The sequence below is a fragment of the Bacillus rossius genome, chromosome 15, assembly GCF_032445375.1.
Source record: "Bacillus rossius redtenbacheri isolate Brsri chromosome 15, Brsri_v3, whole genome shotgun sequence".
Taxonomy (NCBI): domain Eukaryota; kingdom Metazoa; phylum Arthropoda; class Insecta; order Phasmatodea; family Bacillidae; genus Bacillus; species Bacillus rossius.
This window is the reverse complement of record NC_086342.1, coordinates 29107202-29132797: the sequence shown is the minus strand read 5'-3', so window position 1 is coordinate 29132797 and position 25596 is coordinate 29107202. Positions and strand designations below refer to the sequence as shown.

General features: G+C 35.6%; 2 protein-coding genes across 8 annotated transcripts in view; both read left to right on the top strand.

Moving 5' to 3' along the window:
- Nucleotides 1-11036, top strand: part of LOC134539545 (uncharacterized) — a 70262-nt gene extending 59226 nt beyond the window's left edge. For all 5 annotated transcript variants that reach the window (XM_063381666.1, XM_063381662.1, XM_063381664.1 and 2 more), the window contains one exon: nt 1289-11036. In XM_063381666.1, coding sequence (XP_063237736.1) covers nt 1289-1437 — 149 coding nt within the window. In that variant the 3' untranslated portion in view covers nt 1438-11036. The remainder of the gene's footprint in view (nt 1-1288) is intronic.
- Nucleotides 11037-11487: 451 nt separating this feature from the next.
- The window catches only part of LOC134539688 (fibroblast growth factor receptor-like 1), a 41936-nt gene continuing 27827 nt past the window's right edge, over nt 11488-25596 (top strand). The window contains exons 1-2 of one of the 3 annotated variants that reach the window (XM_063381890.1): nt 12347-12389; nt 22411-22658. Coding sequence is in view for 1 of the 3 variants with exons in the window: in XM_063381888.1 (XP_063237958.1) it covers nt 12317-12389 (73 nt within the window). In the remaining 2 variants the exon portion in view is untranslated. Of the gene's footprint in view, nt 12390-22311; nt 22659-25596 lie in introns of those variants that run through there. The other 2 variants (XM_063381888.1, XM_063381889.1) reach the window with 2 other exon arrangements.

The following is a 25596-nucleotide window of genomic DNA, read 5'->3' as shown; positions in this document are numbered from 1 at the left end:
CTCGAATACCCCTTGAATCCAAATCTAGGTGTCAAGTGTCAAAAATAAAATATGTACAAATGAAAACTATTAACTAAGGTGTCAGAGGTTTTCAGTGTTCAATTTTTTAGTTAACTTTATTTCCTCTAATATTTTTCTCTTTGTATCTTTCTCCTCGAGTATTGAATCCTTCGAATACTAGATTTGATGTTATTTGAGGATTTCATCTGCCCATCCTTAATTAAAACAGGAAGTGGTAGATGTATTTTAAAAAATTGAGGATTGCCACAGCAGAATAAAGGCCATTCTTTCAGAAATCGAACACACAAAGTAAAAGTAAAGAATGTGGTGATTCGGGTTGTCTCCTGGGTGTGAGAATGACAAGGGGCAGGGGGCGATCTTCACTGACTGTCAAAAGGAAGAGTGGCATAAGTGATGCAGTGTGTAGATTTTAGATGTAGTGTGTGCATTTTTTTAACTAATCTCTTTCCGTACTTTGCAGAGGTCGGAAGGGCTTGGAGTTAGTGGAATATGTACAAAACAGCAGTATAGCAGGGCATACGGAGATTTTCCAATAAAATTAAAACCCTTAATGATACAGAAATTTAGTAAAGACTTTTGTGTTTATAATAAAATTTGCAAGAAGTTTCATTCCATGCATTTTTTTCTGTGATGCTTTTTTTTTCTTCCGAGAAAATTGTGAAAATTTAACATTTGTAAAATGAGAGCCTATTTTTGTAGGCATTCGTGCATAAGATTTTTAAAAAAACCTAGAAAGTTGCATTTCAGTTTTAAAGCATCAGAAATCACATTATTAGTTGATCGAAATCACAAACCTTTCTGGTCTCTAGTTATCACATACCATTAATGTCAACCAAGTATTCGCCTATATTCATGTTTGTTTCTTCAAGAAGATTGAATAGCATTGTGACACACTTGTAAGTGGTACAAGTTATTCAGTCTTTAAGTGATTTACTTAAAGCCATGCGTGTAGTATTTAGCTTGTAGATTATTTCATGAAGTTGGTATATTATAATTTATAATTGAACTTTTAAAATGTCAAAATTTTGCTTATGACCAAATTTACGAACAGTTAAAACAAGTTGAAAACATTAAATTACCATGTTTCAAACATGCTGGAAAAAAAATTCTAATCTAGACATTTCCATTGTCCATATCGGCCTTTACTATGTTCAATGGTCATGTTCCCAGGTAGTGAAAGTCAAAAGTGTTATTGGTGTTGACATTGTTTCGAGTAACTTTAATGTGAGAATTTGCGAAAATTAATTTGTTTCTCCCTGTCTCACAGATGGAATAGCAACTCACGACGAAGATCTAGCAGTTGCACAGAATGCTTGGAAAGTTAGGAGACGTCCGATACATACTTCACATAATAAGAATTCTTTTGATCTTCTCCTTCGCGAAGCTCAAGCCAAATTGCAAAAACGTAATGTTTGACATACGTTGTTAGTAACGAGGACAGTTATTCTCATGGTACGAATAGACTGGCTAATTTATTGTAGAACTGAAGTTGAAGTAATGGCTTTTATGTCTATCCGTTAGTATTGACTGTAGAGATTTTCCTGCCGGTGTTGAAGTCTGGACACATGAAGGCAATTGTGTACCAACTTTGTGTACTGTAAAAAAAAAAACACAGGAAGAAGTTTTGTGTTTGTCTTTGTCAGATAATGCTAGAATATTTAGTAGTTTCTGGAAGAGAATGCAGTTTGCTTTGATTCTAGTTAATTTGACGTGACAATAAGTTTCTACAGATGTTTAATTGCGCATGCTGTAGAGTTGAGTATTTATTCAACAAGGATGAAAATATATACGGTAGAAGGAAGATTGGTTGACCCAGGGTAGTAATGTCAGAAAATAACTTTTTTCTTGGTTTATATAGACAGGTTGTTATTAAATGCTTGTGATGGTTTGATTATATAAAATTGTAAAGCTGTCTTTTGCAGATCTCTTGGCTTGGTCACAGTGAGACGTGTATATCAAATATGGGAGTGTGCAAACTGGCAGTACGTTAGTACAAACTTCTTTTTTGCGGGTGTTTTTCTTTTTTTTATTTGTTTTGTATGGTAATTTTAAGATTCACTACACAGTGTTTTATTTCCAGTTATAATTTCTGTTAAGTAAAATCAGAACCAGTGGTAACATTACAGGATAAGATGATTCCTCTTTGGTTGTGTTAAAATAAATGTAATATTTTCAGACTAACACAAGTTCTTGCTGTGTAGAGTCAACATTTAACAATTTTTGTAATTTGGTGGTAAAATGTTCTGTCAGTGTTAATAATGATAATGTTTAATCAAACTCGTTTATACACATTCATGTAGACAAACATAATTTCCATTTGAAGTACTATTGAGACATTTTAGTTTAAGATGGTTACAAAAAACCTTTATAATTTTATTGTATATTAAGTAACTGTAAATATATGTAAGATAAGTATTTTATTGATATGAGATCATTTTTATGTGGAGTTGTTTCATTATCTATGAGAATTTGTGCTTTAAATGGCAGCTTGGAGCTCTAATGTTGGAACAAGTGCAATTTGACACTTTTTATTTCTAATAAGTTTCATTCATACTCACATAAATAAAATGTTTCAGATTTTTTCCTTAAATGAATAGAGCCAGTTGTAGAATTGCTTTGCAACATTTCTGTAGTGACATACTAAATGTAAATACAATGTAACTAAAAGGTTTTTTTTTTTTTGTAGTAAGTTATGAAACTAGCATACATAAGCAGAATTAAGATGTATAAATGTTAAACAGGGTTCTACTATATTTCAGAACAAGATTGTGCTAAATTCATATTTACTTTGCTGGTTTTCCGCAAGTGGGACAGTAGTGTTGCAGTGAGCCAGGCTTCCCTTGGTGTTCTTCCATTTCCCCCACCTATTCGTTCCTTCGATGCTCCATTCTGATCGCCCCGGTTGTTGACGAGATATTATCCCTAATCATTCAGGTTAACTTGAATTTTTTATGTCTTAATTTTCATTGGAAAAATTATTTAGGAACCAAAAATCTTTCTGTTGAAATATATTTATCACCATTTATGTATACGTCTCTCCCTTAGCTATTTATTTATTATGATACAGTATTTATGTCATGGCTATTTTATGGGGGAAATATTTTTCTACTTTACCTGAGTGTCACAAATAAGGTCAAGAGTATGTATAACTTAACACAGTTTCTGTACAAGAATGTTATACTGTATTTTATAACTGTACAAATTAATTGAAATTTTGTAAATATTCTGAAACTTAGATTTTCACATACATCATTTTAATAAAGTATGTTCAATGTGTATATATACTTGAATAATGCCATATGTTCGTTCTGAAATATTTACCCATTTAAAGCATGTTATTAAAAATTTTTCTATTTATTTAGATATATTAATTTGCTTTGCAAGTGTTTAGAATACCATAAATTAAAAGAAAATTAAATATTAATTGTCATGTGAAGCAGTAGACAATGTAATTTTAAAATAAAATTAACTGATAGCGAGGAGTGAGAGAAATGAGAAGCTTATCGTGTTTAATCACATAATCGTCGCACTGTTATTTTAGGGCGTTCAAATTTAGACAAAAAAAATACTTGCATAAGCGTTGCATGATGTTTTGGTCCCACTGTTAGATTCTGAGCGCTTTGTGTATGCTTGTTAGTTTTCCCATTTAGAACAATGCATTTTAAAGGTGAAATCCAATATTCATTCTGATATTTTCAATTACTTATTTATAGAAGTACTAAGTTTACTTATGTATAAAAAATTTTTAAAGACGTTTTCAAGCGTTAAACCTTTATCTGTTCATTTTAGTCATTGCTGTGTACTCATAAAAATGTAGCCAGCGCTAGTTGGCATCATTCATAGTTTGGTTGTGTTGATTCCCGTATAGAGCGTGCGCACGTAGTCGAATATCAATATAGATAGCTCACTGATTGCATGCAATGCGTGCGCTCAGTCCCATGCCGAGTTAAATGTGTTTGATAGCCCGCATTATTCATGGTACGATAATAATTATGAGTTAGTTCCGGCTCATATTTAGGTTATGGTTTTCATTTTTCTATTTAAAGTTGAACAAAAATTTTTTGTTGCATGACTTATTAATTGTTTGGCGTGCTTTTGTATACCCTACTTTTTTTAATAAACATACTGTCATGAATAGGTTTTTTTTTTATTAATAACTTCACCTAACAAAAAAATTTATTTCAAAAAATCACACCCCTACTTTTCAAATTTGATTTTAGTATAAAATGAGCGACAATTATGCAATTAAACACGGTATTTAAGCTGGAAACAGTTCAGAAGTCACAAAAAAAATTGTTTTTGTGTATGGATTATAAATGTTATAGCAGGAGTCACAATCATATTTATTTTATCATTGCACCTCCAGATGTTCTTTTCTTGGTAATGGCCAGGTCTGACTTGCATTCTAAACCAAAAGTTACATAATTTGTGGGATCGCTTAAGTCCGTAAAACGGATTTAAGATAGGGTGTAGGATTCCACTATGTGGAACTTTATTCCTATGTGTACAGAGAACATTTTTTTCTTCCCCTTTTAATGTAACAAAACGTTTCTTAAATGTTTGAGGTTCTCATTTGTGCTAATAATGAAACCCTGTATTTCTGACAGTATTTTATAAACTTTACCTAATTCATGAGGTTTTGGAATGGCTCGGCTTTTATTAAACCAGTGGTGTTAAACGGCGGTCCACCGGGTGATTTTCTGCTGCCCACGGGCGATGCTTCAGTGAGCATTGCTTTTCCTTCGAATCTCCATGAGTACGAGGCAGGCTGCGTTTATGAACGTCGTCTGGTGGCCTTTTGTGACTGCCCGCTGCCTACTGGATACATTTTATAACTGATTGAATAAATATTGCCTAAGTTAGTTTCATTGATAAAAAATAATTAAATGATATTTAACTAGTTTTTTTTTTTTGTAAAATGTATTGGCATTTCTAAACATGAATTGAAATGGCCAGAGTTTAAATTTAATACTTTTACCCTACTATGTTTTCATATATATTTTTGCACAACATATTAGTGTTGGAAATATTTTTAAATCTTTAAAAATGTTGTTTTGGAAAATTAGAAGTAAATAATAAAATGAAAACATTTCATTCAAATTTAATTTATCCTATGTGCTTACGTCATATTCCAGAATAATGACGAACTTTAAAAAAAAATTGTAATAATTGTGGCAATATATTATTGCGTATTTGATAAAGTGCAGCCAGCAACACTTAGCTGAGGGAACAGTTGGTCCGTAATTCAAGTAAAGTTGAAGACCACTGGCGTAAGCTATAAATTTAAATTTTTCTTCTACTTTTGATCATTTTTTATCTTCATCTCATGTGTTCATAATGGTGTACATTATGTATTTTTCACGTTTCATCCATCTGTCCCTCTAATGTTTACGCATAAGTGGTGGGAAATATGTTTAATGCATAATTTTGAAAAGATTTTTCCACTATTTTCTAAGTCAATGAGAGTGTAAATATGTAGTTTGTTGGAAAGAAAGAAAAATCAAAAGCTTTGCAAATAATCTTTAAATGCTCTATTTACAGTTAGTGGTTTATGTATTTTGTTTTTTAAATATAAGTAAGATTTTGGTTTAGCTATCTTCATTTTCATGTAAAAAATACAATTTTTTGTGTTATAATTTTTTTCCTCTGCACTATTGAAACAAGATTGCATAAGTGTATTATTTTCAGTTAAATTTGATTCTCTAGTGCATGAATTTTGTTATAGTTACATTTTTTTAACATTGCAAAACTGATAGCTAAAATTATGAAATATATTGTGGCTCTTCACCACTACAATGTTTCTTTTCTTGTTTGTTTTCATTAAAACTATACCAAACTGTACAGTAAATTAGCTAGTCAAAATTTGAGTGGGTTATAACCCTAACTTAAGGGTATTTCGCTGTTTGCATGTTTTAGGAGTACAGTAAAACCTCGTTTATCCAGCCCGTATTGATGCATATCTCTGGATAATCCAGATCAGATTTGTAGACATTTTATTTAATGTTCACATAAAAAATTTTAACTACTTTAGCAAAAATGTAATTCAAAGTACGCCAAATGTTCACTTGTTAATTTGATTCAATGTACAGTTCCTGCATCAATGGTATAATTATGGTAATAAATTGGTTATTGTTGAGTTTAAGAAAGCTTACCACCAGACAAACAGAATGACATACGGAAGCATCAGCCAGACACCACTTCAGCTGAACTATTCATGATAATATATTAGCATGACTTTGCTTAATTCAAACACCATACATATTTGAAACAAGAAAGTGGACACATTCTTTGTTAAGAATTGGTGTGTAAAGTAATTTTTAGATTTTTGTACCGTCTTGCAAAAAAAATATAGGACATGCATACTAGAATTTTTTGTCACAACATTTTTTTTACCATGATAAACATTAAGTATGCATATTTAAGGATATTATTTTGCTTACTGCCTGAAATTGTCCGGATTGCCATTGGTCCCAATTAGTCTGGATATACAAGGTTTAACCATATTCCAGTTAAAGTTGTAGGTACCCTGAAAGTGCAAATTTTTTTATAACTGATTACTTTCAGCTCTGAAATCAATAAAAAACAAGTCAAAAATAAAATAATATCTACTAATATTTCAATGTTTTGTTGTTTTAAAAACCTTATAATGATGTGTGCTTTTCAGTACCTAATTTTTATGGTGAGTCATGTATATTCATATATCAAGGATTAATTTTTTAATAGGGAATGGAAATTAGTACATTTTTAAAATTAACGATAAGAAATGTTAACCAGTTATTGGTCGTGTGTTACAATGCTACACCATTGGTAGTAAGTCAAAATTTTTCTCACATTCGCTTTCATTATAAAAATGTATCGGATTAAATAATACTTATTTGCTCTTTTATTTATTCTGTATGTTTTGTGCCCTAAAATTATTTTGATGTTACATTATGTTTTAAACACAACAAAACATTTAAATATCAGTAGTTTCCTTTTAGCCTTTCATAATAATGCCTAAGAATTGAATAAAGGCTGTGAACATAACTTTAGGTTAAAAAAAACTATTAAGTACGTATAATTATAAGTGAAGTTTTTGAGCGACTCAGAATATTTATCTTCGTGGGTTGGGCAAGTGTAAGTAAAATGTTCCAGCAGACGGGATGGCGCATTTGGCACACAATTTTTTTTTTCCTCCAAGAAACAATAAAACATTAGTAAATATTTCCAGCATCATTGCAAAAATAAAAATAAAATATAGTCATTCTGCAGTGACACCTACAGTGATATCACGCCGGTAATCATAGATCTGTCTCAAGGTCAACAATACTTCATTCGTCGCAACCAATTTTGGGTGTTTGCCAATGAAAGTTGAAAACTCTGCTAGAGGAGAGGACTAGGCTGCTCTGGCTTATTTTCAAAAATAATAGCCATATTTTTTTAGTTTTGAGAGAAATGCTCATACCAAAACCAATTGGGGCAAGTTAGGTTTTTATGATCACTTTTAAATCACACTCCATTGTATCAGATATATCTTTAGTTAGTGTAAATACTTTGTTGTATCATTGCTCGTAAGACACTACCAATGTTCAACTTAGATCTTTTACAAGAATTTAAGTTATGTAAATTCAGATCAGTTAAAAATTATCACTTGTTTTGTCACTGTTAATGCGCCGACATATTTAGGGTTCCTTACTTAACTGCGCAGAACCCTGTAATGGCAGACATGTCAGCTTGTCTAAATGTGTTAAGCTTTAAGCTTATGTATAAGCTGTATAAAATACCAAGTTGTGTGTAATTTTCACAATGAAAGTTGTGATGAATTTTTTGTAATTAATTGTTTGGGTATACTTCATGCATGTTAAGAGGTGAAGTTAAGAATTTTATGAACTGGTAGTTATGGCACTAAATTGAAGTTATAATAGTGAGGCATACTAATAATTATGAATTTTGGGCATGTTGTCTATTCAAAAACCATATTAATGATACTTCTATCGGAAGTAATTTGTCAGTTACGAGCTACTTCAGTTTGTGGTTTGAACCCATTCCTCATCTTGACTCCTTTATTGAGCACCGAATCGGTACATGAGTGGTTTGGAGTTCGACACAATCTTGAATGTCCATTGTAGGCTTCTGGGCATAACCATGAAGCACGGAACCCGGTCGTAACTTTACGGTTTACGTTGCTGAAAATTAGCAACCAGTTATGAGTAAAAGAGGTTGATGTCTACAGAGTTAAAGATTTAAACAAATAGTTATCTTTAACACAAATATGATTTGAAGGTTTATGTGAACAGCTTTAATTGTTTATATTTAAACTCCTTTTGTTATCAGTTAAAGATTTAAATAAATAATTATCTTTAACATAAATATGAAAGGAGGGTTTATGTGAACAGCTTTAATTGTTTATATTTAAACTCCTTTTGTTAGCTTGTTCTTCTACTTTTCTTTCCATTGAACTAATAAATTTTGCTTCTTGTATAATTTATACAATGTAGACTGGCTTGTTCTTTTGAAAGTCATATTCCCTCGACTTTGTGCTTTTGATTACATTAATACAAGAAATTAAATTTACAATCATTTGCTTGTAGAGCATTCATAGTTAGGACATTGTAGTAAATAAAATAAATACGTGTAACTGGCTTGTTCCATTTGTTGGTGGGAATGATAAAGATTTTTTTAGGATTTCGAGGGGGGGGGGGGGGTGAATTCTCTCACCCCTCCCCTGCGTACACCCCTAAAATGTACATACCCAGAGAAAGTGGATTTTTTTTTTTTTTTTTTATATTTGCTTACATATTTTAAACAATGTCAAGTCTTGGATGTTCTTTGTTTGGTTCGATACTGGATTCTTGTATATTTAATATTTTGGTTGGTTGCATAGTAATTTATGTAATGTCTTACTATTATTTGTAAAACATGCTGGCCTCTGTTCAAAATGTTTAATTTGTTCAATTTGCACACCCCTTTGTGAATACGTGTGATGATGTTCGTTGGTGGGTGTCTGTAAATGAACACTACATTTTATGCCAGATAAAAACATTATCAGATGCTGTGCTGTCGATATTTATTTCTTGTGCAAGGTAAATAACTGTATGTATTAATATTTATTAATGGGATGATTGTTAATGTTCCTGCAACTTCATTCCTTCAGCAGTGACAATTGATTGTAAATATTGTGGTGATTTGAAGTTCTCTGGTCAGAGAATATAAACTTAGTACATATTTGATTTGTTTACTGAAGCTGAGAAAAGGGTGGTTTTTTTTTTAAAACCTGGTTTACCTTCTACTGTCTGTGTACAGTAACGTAGTTGTTAAATCGTAATAAATAAATGATATTACAGTTTCATGTAAGTTTTATTCAAAATCCTTTTCTGTTGAATTCGTTCATGTATGTACAGCTTGTGGAATTCTTTTTAGTACCTAATAATTTATTAGTGCAATGTGCAGTTTAGGTTTTCTTATTTTCTTAAACAAAACTAAATTTTTTTAAATTCTTTTTTTAATCTAAAAAAACACAATATTTTACTGTAGAAGTTAGGCATGCACTGTTTATGATCACATTAAAAATATTTATGCTGTGTAATTAATTATTCACACAATTTGTTTGAATTTTCTTTACGTGTATTTAAATTTTACAATTTTTACTTTTAATGTACAGGATGATTTCATGTTAATAGTTTCAAATAACCTTATCTCAGATTTTTGCTTTTTCAGTGTAGCTTAAATGCAAGTCTTTTTCACATCACACATTTATGATATGTACCTAGCAGGGTATCGGCAGACAGGGATAATCAAGGAAGCTAGGGAAACTCAGGAAAATTGACACAATGTTAATTACCAAACTGGATTTGTGTTTTTTAATACTAAAATTTCTTTAATGTCCTAAAGCCCATCCTTTTTAAAACACTAATTAATGTGTAGTTGAAAATCCATCTGTTAGTGTAAGAACAACAACCAGTGAATGAATGTATTGATGTAATCATTTGAAACATGATCAATTGTTGATAGTCATTCACCTGGTCACTATAAATTTGTATCAATGTTTGAAAAATGTATTGTTTTTATATTACAGACCGACAGCATTGTTTTTTGTAGCATTCATGGAAACAATGACAGTGTGAAGTGGGGAGGGAAAAAAGAACTTGTCACTTTGACATGTTAAATGTAGTCTAAACATGTTTCAATAAGTATCTTTAGTAGTTATGGATTGAAGTAATCGTTTTAGTATCGGTATCGGCCTATGTTCCCAACGGATACTCGATCCCCGTGAAAAAAGTACAAAAATTTTATTCATTTAGGTGTCACCCATATTTTCTATTTACCTATGCTATGCACAAATTGTATGCAGTAAAATATTGTATTTTGTCGACCATCAAACCTTCTTGTAATAAATAATTATATTAAGGTGCTGACTTATTACTTACAAATATTGAATTTCTGAAAGCTTGCACTGTGATTATTTACAGAAAGTACTGTATCGCTTATTGGAAAGTACAGTATCTGTTTTTATCCGTAACCCCCATAATTTCTATTTTGTTATCTTGTGAAATTTATTGATGAGATGGGAAAAAGTTTGGTTGGACGGGATAAACAGGAATAACTCAGGGAAATTGTCTAGAGTAAGATTATGGGAACCCTGAAGTAGTAAATTAGAGGTGGTCGTTGCAGTGAGCTGGTGGGTTTTCTCGGGGTAGTGTTGCTCCCATTTTCCCTACCCATTCATACCACCAATACTAGTGGCATTCCTATGGGAGGGGCAACTGGGGAGATACATCTATCTATCATTCTCATTCTCTCTCTCACACTCGTATACTCTATTTCTCTCTCATTCTCTCATACTCTCACACACACACTCATTATCCCTCTTATTTTCTCTTTCATTCTCTTGCTCTCTCAATTTCTCTATCACTTTCACTTTCATTCTGTCTCTCTCCCCATCTCCCCCTCCTACGCAAATCATCCTTTCCAATTAATCTTCCACTGGACCTAGTGTGAATGGACACCCATGAACATAATGCCCGCTTCGCACGAGCTACAAGGACGTATGCTGAATTTATAAACTATGCTAGAAATTCAAGATGCAAAAAGTTAACAATAATTTAAAATGTTTTCGAATATTCATTTATAAATTATAAACTACGCACCATGCAAAAATGCCAACTTAAATCTTCTTGTGTTCCGCTTGCTTTTCCATCTTCCGTATTTGTAGTGGACGAAAACTTTTGACACAGGCGTTATGCACATAGCAGAAATTTTGTTTTTATTATATATCATGTGTTCACTTTGTACCGTGAAATAAAATTGACTACATAATTCATAAGTTTTAATTATGAACATGTATCACGGACTGCATCGAAGCTCTGCCTTCGGGTGCCTCGGCGTTGTAGACGTAAGTGGGCCCGTCTTCGACGGAACTTAAGTTTGGACCCATCTGCAGCACATCACGTAGCCGCTAACGTGCCCAACATGCCCTCTGCACACCAACTCCGGTTTCCACTAATCTCAAGAACTGTTTGTACGTAACTTATGTCACGTTACGTAAGTTGATTTGGCACAGTCACCAAAATCCATTGAAATGAATATGTACTCGCAGTGAGGGAATAGCAACTGCTTCACTACAGAGATAGTCTCTTCTTACTTTACGTAAGCGTAGGACTCCTTACGTCAGTTATATTCGTAGCCGAAAAAAGATTATGGACAGGAGCATTCCCTAAAGTAAAATCCCTACAAGTAGGTTAACTATTAACTCAAATTGCCGACTGGAGCTCAACAACCTCACCACCGCCTACGCCACTCAAATTAGGGCAAGTCCATACACACAGTGCGTCTCCACTACGTAAATTAGGTTGCTTACAGAGCAGATACTCCAAGATGACTCCATGTGAAGTGAAAGCATGCTTCTGTAGTGTAAATTACAAGAAAGCACTAGGGTTGGTTCGCAGTAAAGTGGTCAAAACTGAGATCATTCTGGTGCAGGTTCTCTACGAGGTGTTCGACGAAATGAGTGCCAACCTGTTGATCACCCACTGCGATTGTCCGGAGATATTCTGTCACCCGGTAGGCTGCTAAATGGTACTAGTGGTGGGGGTGTGACGAGAAGACTAGCGACTGGCAGTATCGCCCTGGCGTCGACTGGGGCAAGGGCGTGTTGCTATACGTGCTCGCTAGACTGTGCCGTGGCGGTTTTACGAGTATGTAAGCCGGCACTAGTGCACTGGCCTTCCGTAAAGCTGTGTGCAGAGTCAAAGAAGAGACTTCGTTTTGTGAAATCAGTTTTACCGTTGCCGCGATTGCTGTTTGGGCGGTGACGGAAATGATTTTAGCAGGAGCTTATATTGGTAATATTTATCTTGCGTGTAAGGAATTCCCGAAGACTGCAGAACCAAGTAAGTGGACATCAACTGTGTATTTTGTGGTCAAATTGGCGGCGCTCGATTCCCTATTCAACCAGCGGCGCCTTGCGTTAGGAAGCATTAGAGTGGCAAGAATTGGTCGCGGTTTGTGTTCAGACTATGACGCACGGAAATAATTTTAGTATTTTTTGTGAATGCAATCCCCCCCTACCATTAGCGGACTTTTAAGAGTTCTATACATCGCCGGTACAAAGACGGAGAATAGGAGCCGAAATTTTTAGTACAAATTTTAGTCAATTGTAATTTTTAATGGCTAGGTTATTATTATGGTTAATTTATTTAACTGCGCGCTACGTGCGTGTTTAGTGATAAAAATGTGCTGCTGATATGGGCTTAATAATTTAATATGTAATATTTTTTAAGCATTCTTTACAAGTTCACTATTGTACATAGATTTTTTTTTAGTTTTAGCCTTTTGTTTACGCTAGGTTCACCATTTGTAAGATGTCCGTATTTTTTGAACAAAAATAAAAGTTGAAACTAACATTTTTTTTTTCTCAGTAGATTGTAATTTATCTCTGCTGCTTGAATTGTTTTGGAACTTTGGCACAGATCTCAGCAGTGAATAGTATCGGTAACATTTTCGCGTATTTATAAAAATACGCGTTTCGTTCCTTTATAATTTTTGACGTGACAACTAATAAATCGATGAAAGCCGGCTGCACGCACGAAAAAGTGTCCCACTACGGATGTTCCTGTTTGCTCATTGTACGCATGCGTGGCATCTCTCTTCAACTCTATTGGAACGACCATCGATTTGACTTTTCAATCATATTTTCGTCGTTTGAATTATTAATATTACGTAATTTAATGATCGTCCACCGATTTTCAGCACAATCGGTACGGTTATTTAAAAGTAATGTTGAATATTCAAATACGTTTTGAACCAAGAATGGTGTTTTACAGTTACACATAATTCAAATTACAACCGGGATCTTTTTTTGCACAATGTTTTAAAAAATGTAACTCCTTATAAATAAGATTGGTGTATTTGGGATGCGTATTTGTTATCAAATCGAGTTATTAAAACGAAATAATATTATTCCCCTACCGTGAAAAAAAATTTTATAAAGGTATATATAACATCTGAAACTATTAATTATCTAAATATAGCATCGCTGCTGAGCGGTCAGCGGCGCTATTTTCTAATCGTAAGGTTGTCGGTTCGAATCCCGGCAGTTGCGGAATTTTTTTTTTTTTTAACTTGTAAAAATAAATACGGTGCACGTAACATTTCAAAAGTAATAAATATATTTGAATAAAAAATGCAAATAAAAGCAAATTTATTAATTAAATTTTACATTTCATTTCACTCCTTTGTATCCATACAAAATAGTGATAATTAAATAAAAAATGATTCAATTTTATTCATAAAAGTATGCAGAGGTAGATTGTACCATACAAAAGATAGAAAATTTTAAAAAAAAAATCTTCCTCAAAGAATATAATATTTTTAATGCCTAAATGGTTTGGTTGCAAAAAACTATTACGGCTCAGTCTCAGGTCGAATACGATATTTCCTTTTCTTCTGGATCAATCATTTCATCAATGTTTTGTTATGAAGTTGTCACGTTGAACTATCGTCCGTAAACCGACTTAACAGACTACCAATTTTTTTTTTAAACCTTTTTAGCTGCTCTCGGCCGAATGTGCGAGTTGTTCGGTTTGACCTGTCAAATAGGGTAAAACAAACATGAGATATATCGACTGAATATAAGTATAGAAAACGGAATGTATAAAGAATGAGTTATATTTATATAAATGATGAGGTGAATAACAATGATGGGCGGGCGAGGCCCGCGAGGGAGATAGATGATGAAAGGAGATACCTAAACGATAAGCTAGGGAGATACATGATGAGAGCGAGAGAGATTTAGAATAGGAGGTACTGTTATATAGATTGGCAGTAAGTGATGGAGAATGAGTGTGTTAGTAATATAAAATGAGATATGCTGATAGCGAATGCGAGAGGGAGAGTGGTGAAGCATGTATTGGAGTGCGAGACTAGCAGTTAAAAGTATAACCTTTGAATATATATACTCTGTATAAGACGCCAGCCCAGGTTAAAATTTCTAATACGGTTTGATGTAGTTGGTTAATTCACTGCCGCAATCGCCACCATCTCTAGGGCATCGACTTGTGGTGGTCCCTAGCGGACAAGTGTCGAACTCTTCAAACACCCCTTCCCCTTCCCATTGAACGACCTTGAGCTGCAGTGAATGATAGATGGGGGGTGCGGGAAATGACAGCGGGCGACAGTGCTGCGCTCTAACGTGTAAATAACTAAGAAAATACAGGGCGTTACGGCAGCGCACTGCAGCGGTGAAGTTCCCAAGCTGCTCATCATACGCTTCTGATAAACGTAGAGTAAATCCTATCCACTCGCGACTTCTATACAGTATATATATTCAAAGGTATAACTATTGAATTCCGATATTCAGACCAAAAGTGTGTGATTTGTGATCGTTGATTAAATGAAATTCGTGCTTTTGACGTGACGTCTAATAAATCGATGAACGCCGGCTGCACGCACATTGTCCCGTTACGCTCATTGTACGCTTGCGCCGCATCTATCTCTCTTCCACTAGATTGGAACAACCATCGATTTGACTTTCGAGGCACATTAAACTTGAAACACTCCCATTTTTTTCCTACTTTTCCTATCATCGTCCTATCCTTAACAGAATAACACAGATTGGAAGAAGTTAAATATCAAACATGTATGAACGTTACAGTTAAAATAATCTCTTCGTTAAAGTAATAAACATATTTGAATTAATGAGTGCAAATAAAAGTAAATTTATCAATTAAATTGTAGATTTCATTTCACTCCTTTGTATCCATACAAAATAGTAATAATTCAATAAAAAAGATTCAATTTTATTCATAAACGTATGCAATCATTTCATCAATGTTTTGTTATGACGGTGTCACGTTTAACTATCGTCCGTAAACCGACTTTACAGACAACCAATTTTTTTTATAATAAGTTAGCTTTTTGATAATTTCTTTAATGTCATTATGAATGACTGCAGTATATCTTCAGTTGGTCACTAAACTGTATGCGGAGCTCTAGGTGTTTACGCGCAATTCACAAACTGTTCAATATTGTTACGTGCTAGGTACCTGAGTGGGCCCGCTCGGCCACTGAAATGACGCGCGCATACCTCTGGGGATTATAGCAGCCCTACAGCGCCACCCCCCTGCACATGGTACCTCCTTCCTCGGCGCTGTGCTATTATCTACCTCCCATTTCAAGTCATGAATTTGTATTTATATTAATCACTGATGATCAACTCTTAGAGTTTCTCAATTGTTTAACTATCACGAAATGAAAAATTTATACAGCGCATAATTTTTGCATGATTAGCTGCCAAAGTTAATTTTTAAATTTTTTGGTTTGTACAAATAAAGAGGATATAATTTATTGCAGAACTAAAACTATTTAGGTGTAACTTCAATGCCACTGGCTACTTCATGATACGGTTTGTATTTCTATCACAAAAACTCATTTAATGTTTCTTGGATGTCAAAATCGAAACAAATTTTGAGAATTTTGAAATGCCAGGTAAAATTTATTAATATTTTCTGAAAGAAATTCAAACCATTTCTTGAAGTAGGCAGTGGCATTGCAGTTAAACCTAAAAAGTTTCATTTATTCAATAAATTAAAGTCTCATTTGTACAACCCAAAAACGTTAAAAATTTAACTTTGGCAGCTAATTATGCAAAAAGTATGCGCTATATATATTTTTCATTTCGTGAAAGTTAAACAATTGGAAAATTCTACAAGTTTATCTGTAATTACTGTAAATATAAAATCTTGACCTGAAATGGGAGGAACCCCCTTAAAAGCCTGGGGATTCTGCGGGCTTGCAGAGGCCGCCGCGTGGAGTTGCGCGACTCCGCCGCTGTTCTGGATGCTTCGAGCTGCAGTCGGCCAGCGATGACGCGACACGTCACAACGTTAGGTCGAGAAAGTCGGACGTAAGGGTATAAAAGCGGCGACGCCGGCCTCCGCGGGAGTCACAACAGGTTTAAGTAAAAATGTTATAAATAACAAACGCGAAAGTGTACGGTCACATGGCAGTTGGTATATTGTGTTCAACTCCAAAACCGATTGTGTACAGTCATTGAATAAATATGTTTTATCATATTTATTTGAGCGAGCTTGCTTGCCCTGGTAAAAGAATTACCGTAAGAATAAATTTTAAAACAATAACAAAAATTACTTGTTGATCAATTTTTGTTGTAGTCGGTAAAATATTACACGAACTTGTGCCAGGAACATTCTACCTCTTGCGTTTTCGCAAATGACTGTTTAGACACTCAACATCAGTAGTATATAAAAGTATTTTCGAGGACAGGCTTTAGGATTGAGGATGGGGTCGGCTATCTTGGATTCTGACGTCACAACCATAAGCGTGCGCAGGACTTCAGTAGTGGTGGTGCCAGATTACACAACAGCCCTATCATTCAGGGACACCCAGCCTAAAGCGGGAAGGGGGGGGGGGTCCGGGGGTCCTCCCCCGGAAAAATTTGGATTTGAAAGCGCAAAATGGTGCTATTTAAGGTGTTTCCGAACAAAAACATTAAATACACAGATGTAAAAATTTTAAAATTTTTTATGAGACATTATGGCTTTGAACGTTATAATCGCCAGGAAAACTACTAAAATATTTACAGTTTTAAGCTTTGTTAAGCCATAAAGTAAATTGCACAAATTGTTTGCACGGAATTCATGCTGGTGGCTTTGAAAAACCGTACTTACATGTTTTCTGAAGACGCCAAATAAATGCTAGAAAAAACATTCTCAAATGTTAAGTTTTAAATCAACAAATCAAGGGAGTTTTTGTAACATACCTCAAATATGTAAAATATGTAAAATAATAAAAATACACAAATAAGAGTGGGCAAAAGTTTTAACTTTTGGAATACAACAAAAATGTTTTGTCGGCGACTGCATATAAGTCATCGAGTAAGCCTATCCTTTTATCTAACTAAACTCTCTCTCTTTTTTTAAATAAACCCTGGCGGACGGCGGCTATTATTCCGTGCGCCTGCCGAGTGGAGTGAACAGTGGACACCGAGCGCGCATTCTATGTAATTCGAGAACTATGAGAAGTATTTACATTTCAGAAGTTTCCTAGCCGCGGTCCGCGTGTACAACACAAGTAATTGCACCTGGCTTGTTTCCGTGTGTATAGTTGGTTCGATTGATAATTGATATACTGATAGTGTTATGAGCACATATCTGTAACTCGACACGATTGGAAAACATATATTTTTTGGAAATAATGCGGTTTTTTGTAAGTATGTATTATTTCTGCTTGTAAAAAACAAAATAACGTTAACCCTAATGGTGGTGCCAAGGCACCTGTGGCACCTATCGTGCGCACGCCTATGGTCACAACGGTCAATTGGACTCAATGACTTAAAATTCCTAGAAATTTCCCTATTTCGAGGGGAAACAATTCCCTTTTTTTTATATATATATATAAATTTCCTGTTTTTATTTCTCAAAAATTCAAAAATTAGTGATTCGAAAAACTTCAAAATACTTTTTTCGGGTCATGGTTCGATTCCCGGCGAGAGTAGGTAAACATATAATTTATTATTAAAAAAATTACAATTCAATAAAAATTAGAAAAATCCTTGCTTCCGTCACACCCACCATCTTGGATTCTGGAACGTTGCACTTTTCGTTAATGAAAATCCGTAAATATTAAGCTAGAAATTTGGGAAACATTTTAAATTTATACAGAATTATTTAAATACAATTTTAATAAAATGTTTAAAAAAACTATTTGAAAGGTTTATTTAATGAGTTAGATTGATTAATTATGTAGTTGTGGACATATGCCAATTTTGATTTTACTGTATGTTATAAGAAACCTAAATAGCTCGTTTTTTTGTCTTTACTTACTGTTATTGTTGCTTCTGTTTCGACTGTTTCCGCCTGTGCTGTAATAATTTTTGACTAATTCCTTCCACAAAATTTTCTGTACTTTTATTTAAATTTTTTTTTACATCGCTTGATTTTGGCTCGTTTTCTGTGTGCTTGCATATGAATCTTTCTCGTCTGTTATTGAGATCTTATGACTCACAGCGTTATCAGTAATGGCGTATGTACAAAACTACATCTTGGACAAATTTACTTTTTACGGGAGTGATCGGGGCTGGCGTGACGGTAAAGTGGTTTGACTCGCAATCTAGAAAACTTGTGTTCGAATCCTGCTCAGGGCGTTTTCCACGGTCTCCCCGTAAATCACTCCCAGACAAAATGCTAAGAAGGTTCTTTTCTTTATAATAGGTCATTAACGACTTTTTCCCTTGTTTTTTTTCCCCCTCTACTGGTTTGTGTTTATCCGTCTTTATTTACCTCGCTTTCGAGCGATACGTAAACTAAATACTGTTTCCTACAGTTTTTTTAAAAACAAAATAATCGGTAATTTATTAAAATTGCCACCCTAACTTCTGTAAAACGAGTCCTAGAGACTGCTGAATTAGTAGAATTCTTTAGGAATGTGTGCTTTATTTGCCATTTTGGGTTTTCCGCATTTTTAAAACTTTTTTTTATTTAGTCATATTAAAAATTACTTACATTTTAGTTTTTTTTTTAAATTAAAATTTAAGATACACTAATAAAAACAAATAACAGCAACGTGAATCATAAACTAAAAATGTATCCTCATGGCTAATCTCTTCTGAGCATATAGAATTTATAGATTTTCACTCGCCCTGTGTGATCGACAATCGATTAGCCTATGACGTCACGATCACACGCTCTTTATGTTTGAATAATAATAGTTCGACAGCAAAAAAACGCTTTATTGTGCATGTTGTTTTTTACCTGCGCGTCAAACAAATTAAAACGATTTTACATTACTTTTTCTTCCTGCTATTACATATGTACTACTCATGAAGACAGTCGCTGGTGTGTAAATTTATGTTTTAAATCAACATGCGCATTAAAAATAAGTTTATTCAAAATTTAAAGTTCATTCGAAATCACCTTGACTGAACACATTTAAAAGATTTCACAAATAAATTTTGCAATCAAAGTCTTAAAAAATATACGAATTGTAAAATTACCAGTGTTGTACCAGTTCAACTATCATTTTGAAAATAAAATCTCGACATGCGTTCCCGTAAAATCATCCGTAACGCGATAGCCATAGAAAATATTAATAACGAAAAAAAAACGTCTGTCGCACACGCGAATATTTTTTTCGCCACTGACTTCACACCTGTGTCGACCGCGATTTGATTTGCCTGTGCCATCAGAATAAAGCAGGATCTCTCTGGACTGAGAAGCTGTTCGCTCGCTCGCTCGCTCGCTCGGGGTGACCCCCGACCTCCTTATCGCGGGCGAACGTATGGGGCGAACTGGGTTGGGGGGGGGGGGGGGGGGGGGGTCGCTGCGAGCGATGCAGTTGGTCCGCTCCTGACGTGCGTAGCTTGACCGTCCTCCGCTCATGTTCTCCAGCTTCCAAAAAAAAATAATTAAAAAATATAAAAAACCGGGTGAAAGACAGGATGAATTCCGTATTCCCGAAAGGAAGAAGGACCCGGCAATGCTGAGCTCTTCCGTTTGCGTCGCTCCGTGTGACCAATAGAAGCCGAGTACTTGGCTGCGGTGGTAGCCATGTTTGTTTATGTTATAAACATTTAAAAAAATTGTTTCAATTATAAGAATATCTCGAACTGTATTATTAGTCGTTTCTAAATTTTGCCGGCGCTATGATCTTGAAGAATAACATTTTTTTTTTTTTAATTACATTGATATTTTGTAACTTTGAAAATGCAAATCTCATTGGTTGCCGTTTGTAACGTTTCCGTGCATTGTAGAAGCAGCAGACGGGATAGTGAAATGTCGCATTTGCTGCGACCTTGCACAGGCACATACTCGTTCGAACTTGTGTAGCTGCACGCCATACTTTGTATACTAAGCTTGCACAGAGAAGCAGAGGACAGCCGTAGTCGATTTGCAAGTCTACAATTTCGGTGGCTCCATCGCTAAACTTTCTCAGCCATTTCTTCTGCTCAGGACCGGGGAATTAAATGATGCCACGCGGATTCTGCAGTAGCAAATCATCTAGTGTGTTTTTCACTTGGATGGTACGGAATTTTACATTTGTACACTCTAGGACGTGGTAGTATTCATTCTAGCGTTTACGTTTCTCGTCCACTAATTTCCAGGGATACGGAGGCAGGAAGGTGCGGGTTCGAGTCCTGTCGTCATCCTCGTACGTGACGGAAATTTCCTCCAGGACGAATACGTTTTGGCTCTGAAAACCTATTATTGGTATCAATTTGGTAACAGGAACTCACCAACTAATCGAAACTCTAAATACAATTGCCTGTCTCATATAAAAAAAAAAGCATGGAGCTATCGTTTACTTAGGAATAACCAGGAGCACACGGATACCAACAAGTTATTGCCAGGAATAAACAGGAGCACACGTAGAAAAACAACGTAAGTTTCCAAGCAGAAATGCGTTTTCGATAAATGTTTCACTGCAAATTGAAATCCCAAACATTTTTCCGTGTGACGAAACGGAGCCTAGGACCTACTACCTCGAAGATTTGGAACACATACCTATTCATGGCGGCTTCTATGCCGAAGAGATTCAGCCTACGATGGATCCCGACACATATTTGGTGGAAAAGATTCTCAAAAGAAGTGGGAAAAAAACTATTCCGATCCCAACCAATGAAAGAAGCCTCTTCACTAATCGTAAAGCCCGGGCCATTGTTTATATAATGTTAGGTATAAAGAAATATGTTAAAAACCATCAAACAATAATTTTTATCAGTCCGAAAGTGTGTGTGTGTTTCAGTGGCGGATCCAAGGGAGGGGGGGGCACCAAGGGCAAGTGCCCCCCCCCCCCCCAAAAAAAAAACCAGGTGTCTGCTACATTAATATTGCCAACAAAAATGACTGTTTCTGAAACCAATAAAATGTTTAAATATAATTAATGAATTTCTTGTAGAATTATAAACTCTGGTGGTTGGATGTTATGTATAGAGTGAGTATATTAAAAACAAATTTAGTAATTTTAAGACATTTTTTCTCTAGCTTCTCTGAAATCATAGAGTGCACCCTCCGAGGTGAACCTCTGGATCCGCCACTGGTTTGGAGGGGGGGGGGGGGGGGTTAAATCCATACGTGCCCGCTCCGGTACAAAATGAACTAGGCCCGTTCCTGACACGGGAGTTCCTTGACCAGACTCCAGGCTGATAAGGATGTCATGTTACTTAAGTTACGCTTTCCTGCTCACATACAAAAAGAAAAGAGGGCCCTGATCTGGTAAGCAAATTATCAAAAAAAAATTTGTAATAAACTTTGAGTCATCTTTGGTTATCATATCGTAAATTTCTATATTAATCGCGCGATATGCGTTACCCGTTATGATCGCCAGGGGCGCAACAACTAAATTTCCAAAGGGGGGGGGGGGGGTCAGGCAATATACCTTTTTCTAAAGAATCATCGATCCCCACTATTGAAGCGGGGGGGGGGGAGGATTTTTGTATTTCAAGGTGGAAAATGGTGCTATTTAAGCAGTTTTATTATCTAAAAATTGATTACACAGCACTTTCTTTGCACCCGTTTGCCACCACTTCAAGGTTTCAGAGGGGGAGTGAAAATACCCTTGCCCTCCCCCCCCCTCCTGATGATCGCAACATAAACTGCCGATTGGCTGGTAAGCGAACGGAAGCGTTAACCGCCGCGTCGACAGTTGGTTTCCGGTTCCGAAACCGCACCCGTCTTGACGAGCGAGAAGAGGTCGGGTGGAAAGAGGGGGGGGGGGGGGGGGAAGCGTGGGTTGCGGCGGATGGAAGCCAGTTATCTTTCACGCGGTCTTTCAAACAACGCGTGAATTAGTATGTGCATGTGCACGGGGGGCCACCGGAGGTTCGCGCCATAAACACGTTGTAACTCGTTCACGACGACTAAATTTATCTCTTGTTATTTTATCTCTCGCGCGCAGGTAAACTGTTGGCGGCGCCGCCGCGCGGACGGGCCGGGAAGCAGGGGGGACGCCGGGACGTCTTGTTATCTCTGGGCTCTCGAGTCGGGAGGGAGATTCAGTCGACCAATAGCGTCCCGGCGGCGCTGATCAGTCTTCAGTGTTCGTCCTGGCTGCGGAGCGTTCGTATCTTCTCTGCTCGCTGCTGAGACCGTTGGAGGCAACTTGACAAGTTCGAATACATCGTCAACTGACACCGAGACTTTCTGGTAAGACGTTCCACGTTAGTATACATACTTTCTAGAAACTGACAATCATGCTGTCTTCGTGGTAATGCTACAAAGTGTCAGTTGCCTTTTAAAAAAAAAAAAATACTTTGTTACATGCTCTGCAATAGTGAAATAACCGTTAGTACGTGAAACTTTAACGTTACTGTGTAGTAGTCTGGGATTGGTGGTGTTTGAACAGCGCGATGTTTGAACAGATTTTTGTGTATCCGTGATAACCCAATCAAGTATCGATCGCTACCGATGATTAGGTTCCGTGGTTTGCCCTTGGTCCTTGGGTTTTGAATCTTAAGTGCGCATTCCCGCTTTCCGTGTCATTTTTCTCAGATTAGCGTGTGTTCTTGCTCCATTATCGCTTGTTTGTGTAACGTCGCCACGTGACTCCTGTTTAATCTTAATACTGTGCGCGGATATCTGTAGCGTTTACATATATTTTTCCTACCTTTGGCAAGAAAAATATACTGAAAACTTCGCTGTACAGTGTAATTTTTTGTTTGTTCTTGTTTTTAAATAAACTTTTTGTGAGTTACAAACTCCGAGAAGTGGAGATTGTGTCCGGTTTATCACGTGCACATTCGTTATGTATTTTCAACTTTGCAGATGTTTTCCATCCCGAAAATGGTTAAAGCCACAAAATGTCAGTAATCTATAAAGTTATATTTTGTCAACAAGTGGAATACATGGTGGTTTTTGGTTTGAGGGGAATGCAAACATTGTTGTTTGTACGGCTGTATACTATGATGACAAACATTTAGTGCGCACCGCAATCTGTGATGTCACAATGTGCCTCGTTTGTCCGTTGATACCCTTTTACATAAGGCAGTGGTTGTGAAATAAGAGGGTCAAATTATGGTGTATAAGGTATACAACACGTTCACATGCGTCTTTCCTTACACATTAAAGACACGAATTTAAACTATTTTAAGAGCCGGTAGCAAATTACTGAATACCCGAGATTTTTTTAAAACAGTTTTCTAACAATAGTTAATTGTGTTAACCATGTTACGTCTCAAGTCTTGATTTAATTAAATTTTTGGACATACGCCATTGCAGTTTTGCACTGTTTGTCATGGAAATAAATTCAAGAATGCAAATTAAGAAATAAAATTGAAACAAACTCTTAGAGAACAAGCCTAAATCACCAGTAAACATATAAACCCAACGATTAACCGAACAGGTTTTATTGGCCAACACTTAACACATTCAAACTTAAATATAAATCAGCACAGACGAATGCAGTGAGCTAACGACGACGTACAGTTTCAACAATAACAGTAATTGCAGGCAGACAACAAAACCTGGACAATGCAGAAAAAATACGAACACAGCGATGAAGATTAACAGATATGAACAACACGACAACAATACCGACTAACATGGTAGGTTTCCTATGACAAAACAGTTGCTACATCTCGGTAACTGGCATCTGTTCCCGTGTTTTCAGGCACAAACATTCTTGAATTTTTTCCATGACAAACAGTGCAAAAATGCAATGGTGTATGTCCAAGAAATTGTATTAAATAAAAATACCCCTTTGCACGAATCATTTAAAGAACGTAACGGTATCTCAAGTCTTGGTATTGTTATTCTTAGCGTAAGATTTTACCAAAATGAAGTCAACTTTACAGGGTTGAACCATGCAGGACGCGTGCTATAGCGCGTCTCATCTTTCGATTGCAGTGTGCAATGCAGTGTGCAATGCAATGTGCAATTAAATTGGCATTTACTCTCTCTTTTCAATGCACGATATCTGCTATTAGCGCTGTCCTTTTTTCAGTGTGCTCTTTTGCCAGGCATATGTAAGAAAAGAGCACATACGTTTTAGACACATCTTTATAACATGTTTATAATTTATTGACGATATTTTTTTTAATGTACTTGAATAAAATTTATTTTTAAGAGAAAAATTGGAATTGGAATTTTGGAAATACATTATTGTTGTATTTCATTAAGAGAATCATCTGATAATATTCGATTCTATCTTCTGTGGTAATACAAAAGAAGACGTCTTATTAGTTTATATCTTTTAATATTAAATTTTTTAGTAATGTTTCACTATTTAAATAATTAATAGAATACTTTATTATTAGTGACCGATTACTATAAATAATTTATTTTTTTCTTTCAGATATTTTATGGTTTAAATTAAATCAACATAATTAACAAAATTAAAAACAAACTAAAACTTATTATAACTATCAATTGTATACTAAATAAGAATTATAATTTTAACAAGTTGGCAGGTATTAATCTGGCAACAGTGGACGCAATTGGCTCTGTATTGCAATCCAAGCTGCGCACAAAATAAATTTGCTCGTTGCAAAATTCCTGATCAGGCGAGTAGCTCATTCAGACAGCACTGCAACCAGGGCCGCAACTAGGGGGGCGCAAGCGGGGCATACGCCCCGGGCGCAAAGCTGTGGGGGCGCCGAAATCGCCGGCTTGCATTGTAATTCCTACTACAACTGGTAGTGGGTTCATTCATGGAAGTTACAGTAGCACAGAAACTGTTACATGTAGGTATGGAAAATGCTTAAATAACACCATTTTTCCGTGGGAGCCCCCCCCCCCCCCCCCCCCCCCCCGCTTTATTGGTGTGGTATGTGCAAAATAAGAGGAGGGCGCATGAATCCATTCATGCCCCGGGTGCCAGAGACTCTAGTTACGGCCCTGACTGCAACAGTGTGTGCCGAAAACTGTATTGTCATTTCAGCAGTTGGTGGTCTTGTCGTCCGACTGCTATTATCAGGGCGTGTAAAGTTGCAGAAATTAGGATTTATTGTGGAGATAACAATGGAGTTTGTGATGTCACAGTGCGTTTTAGTTAAATATGTTATGTAGACTGCATTGGGGGATCGGTAAACTGAGTGTAATAAAAACAACTGGAAAACTAAATGAATGAGTTTCGTGAGAATGGGTT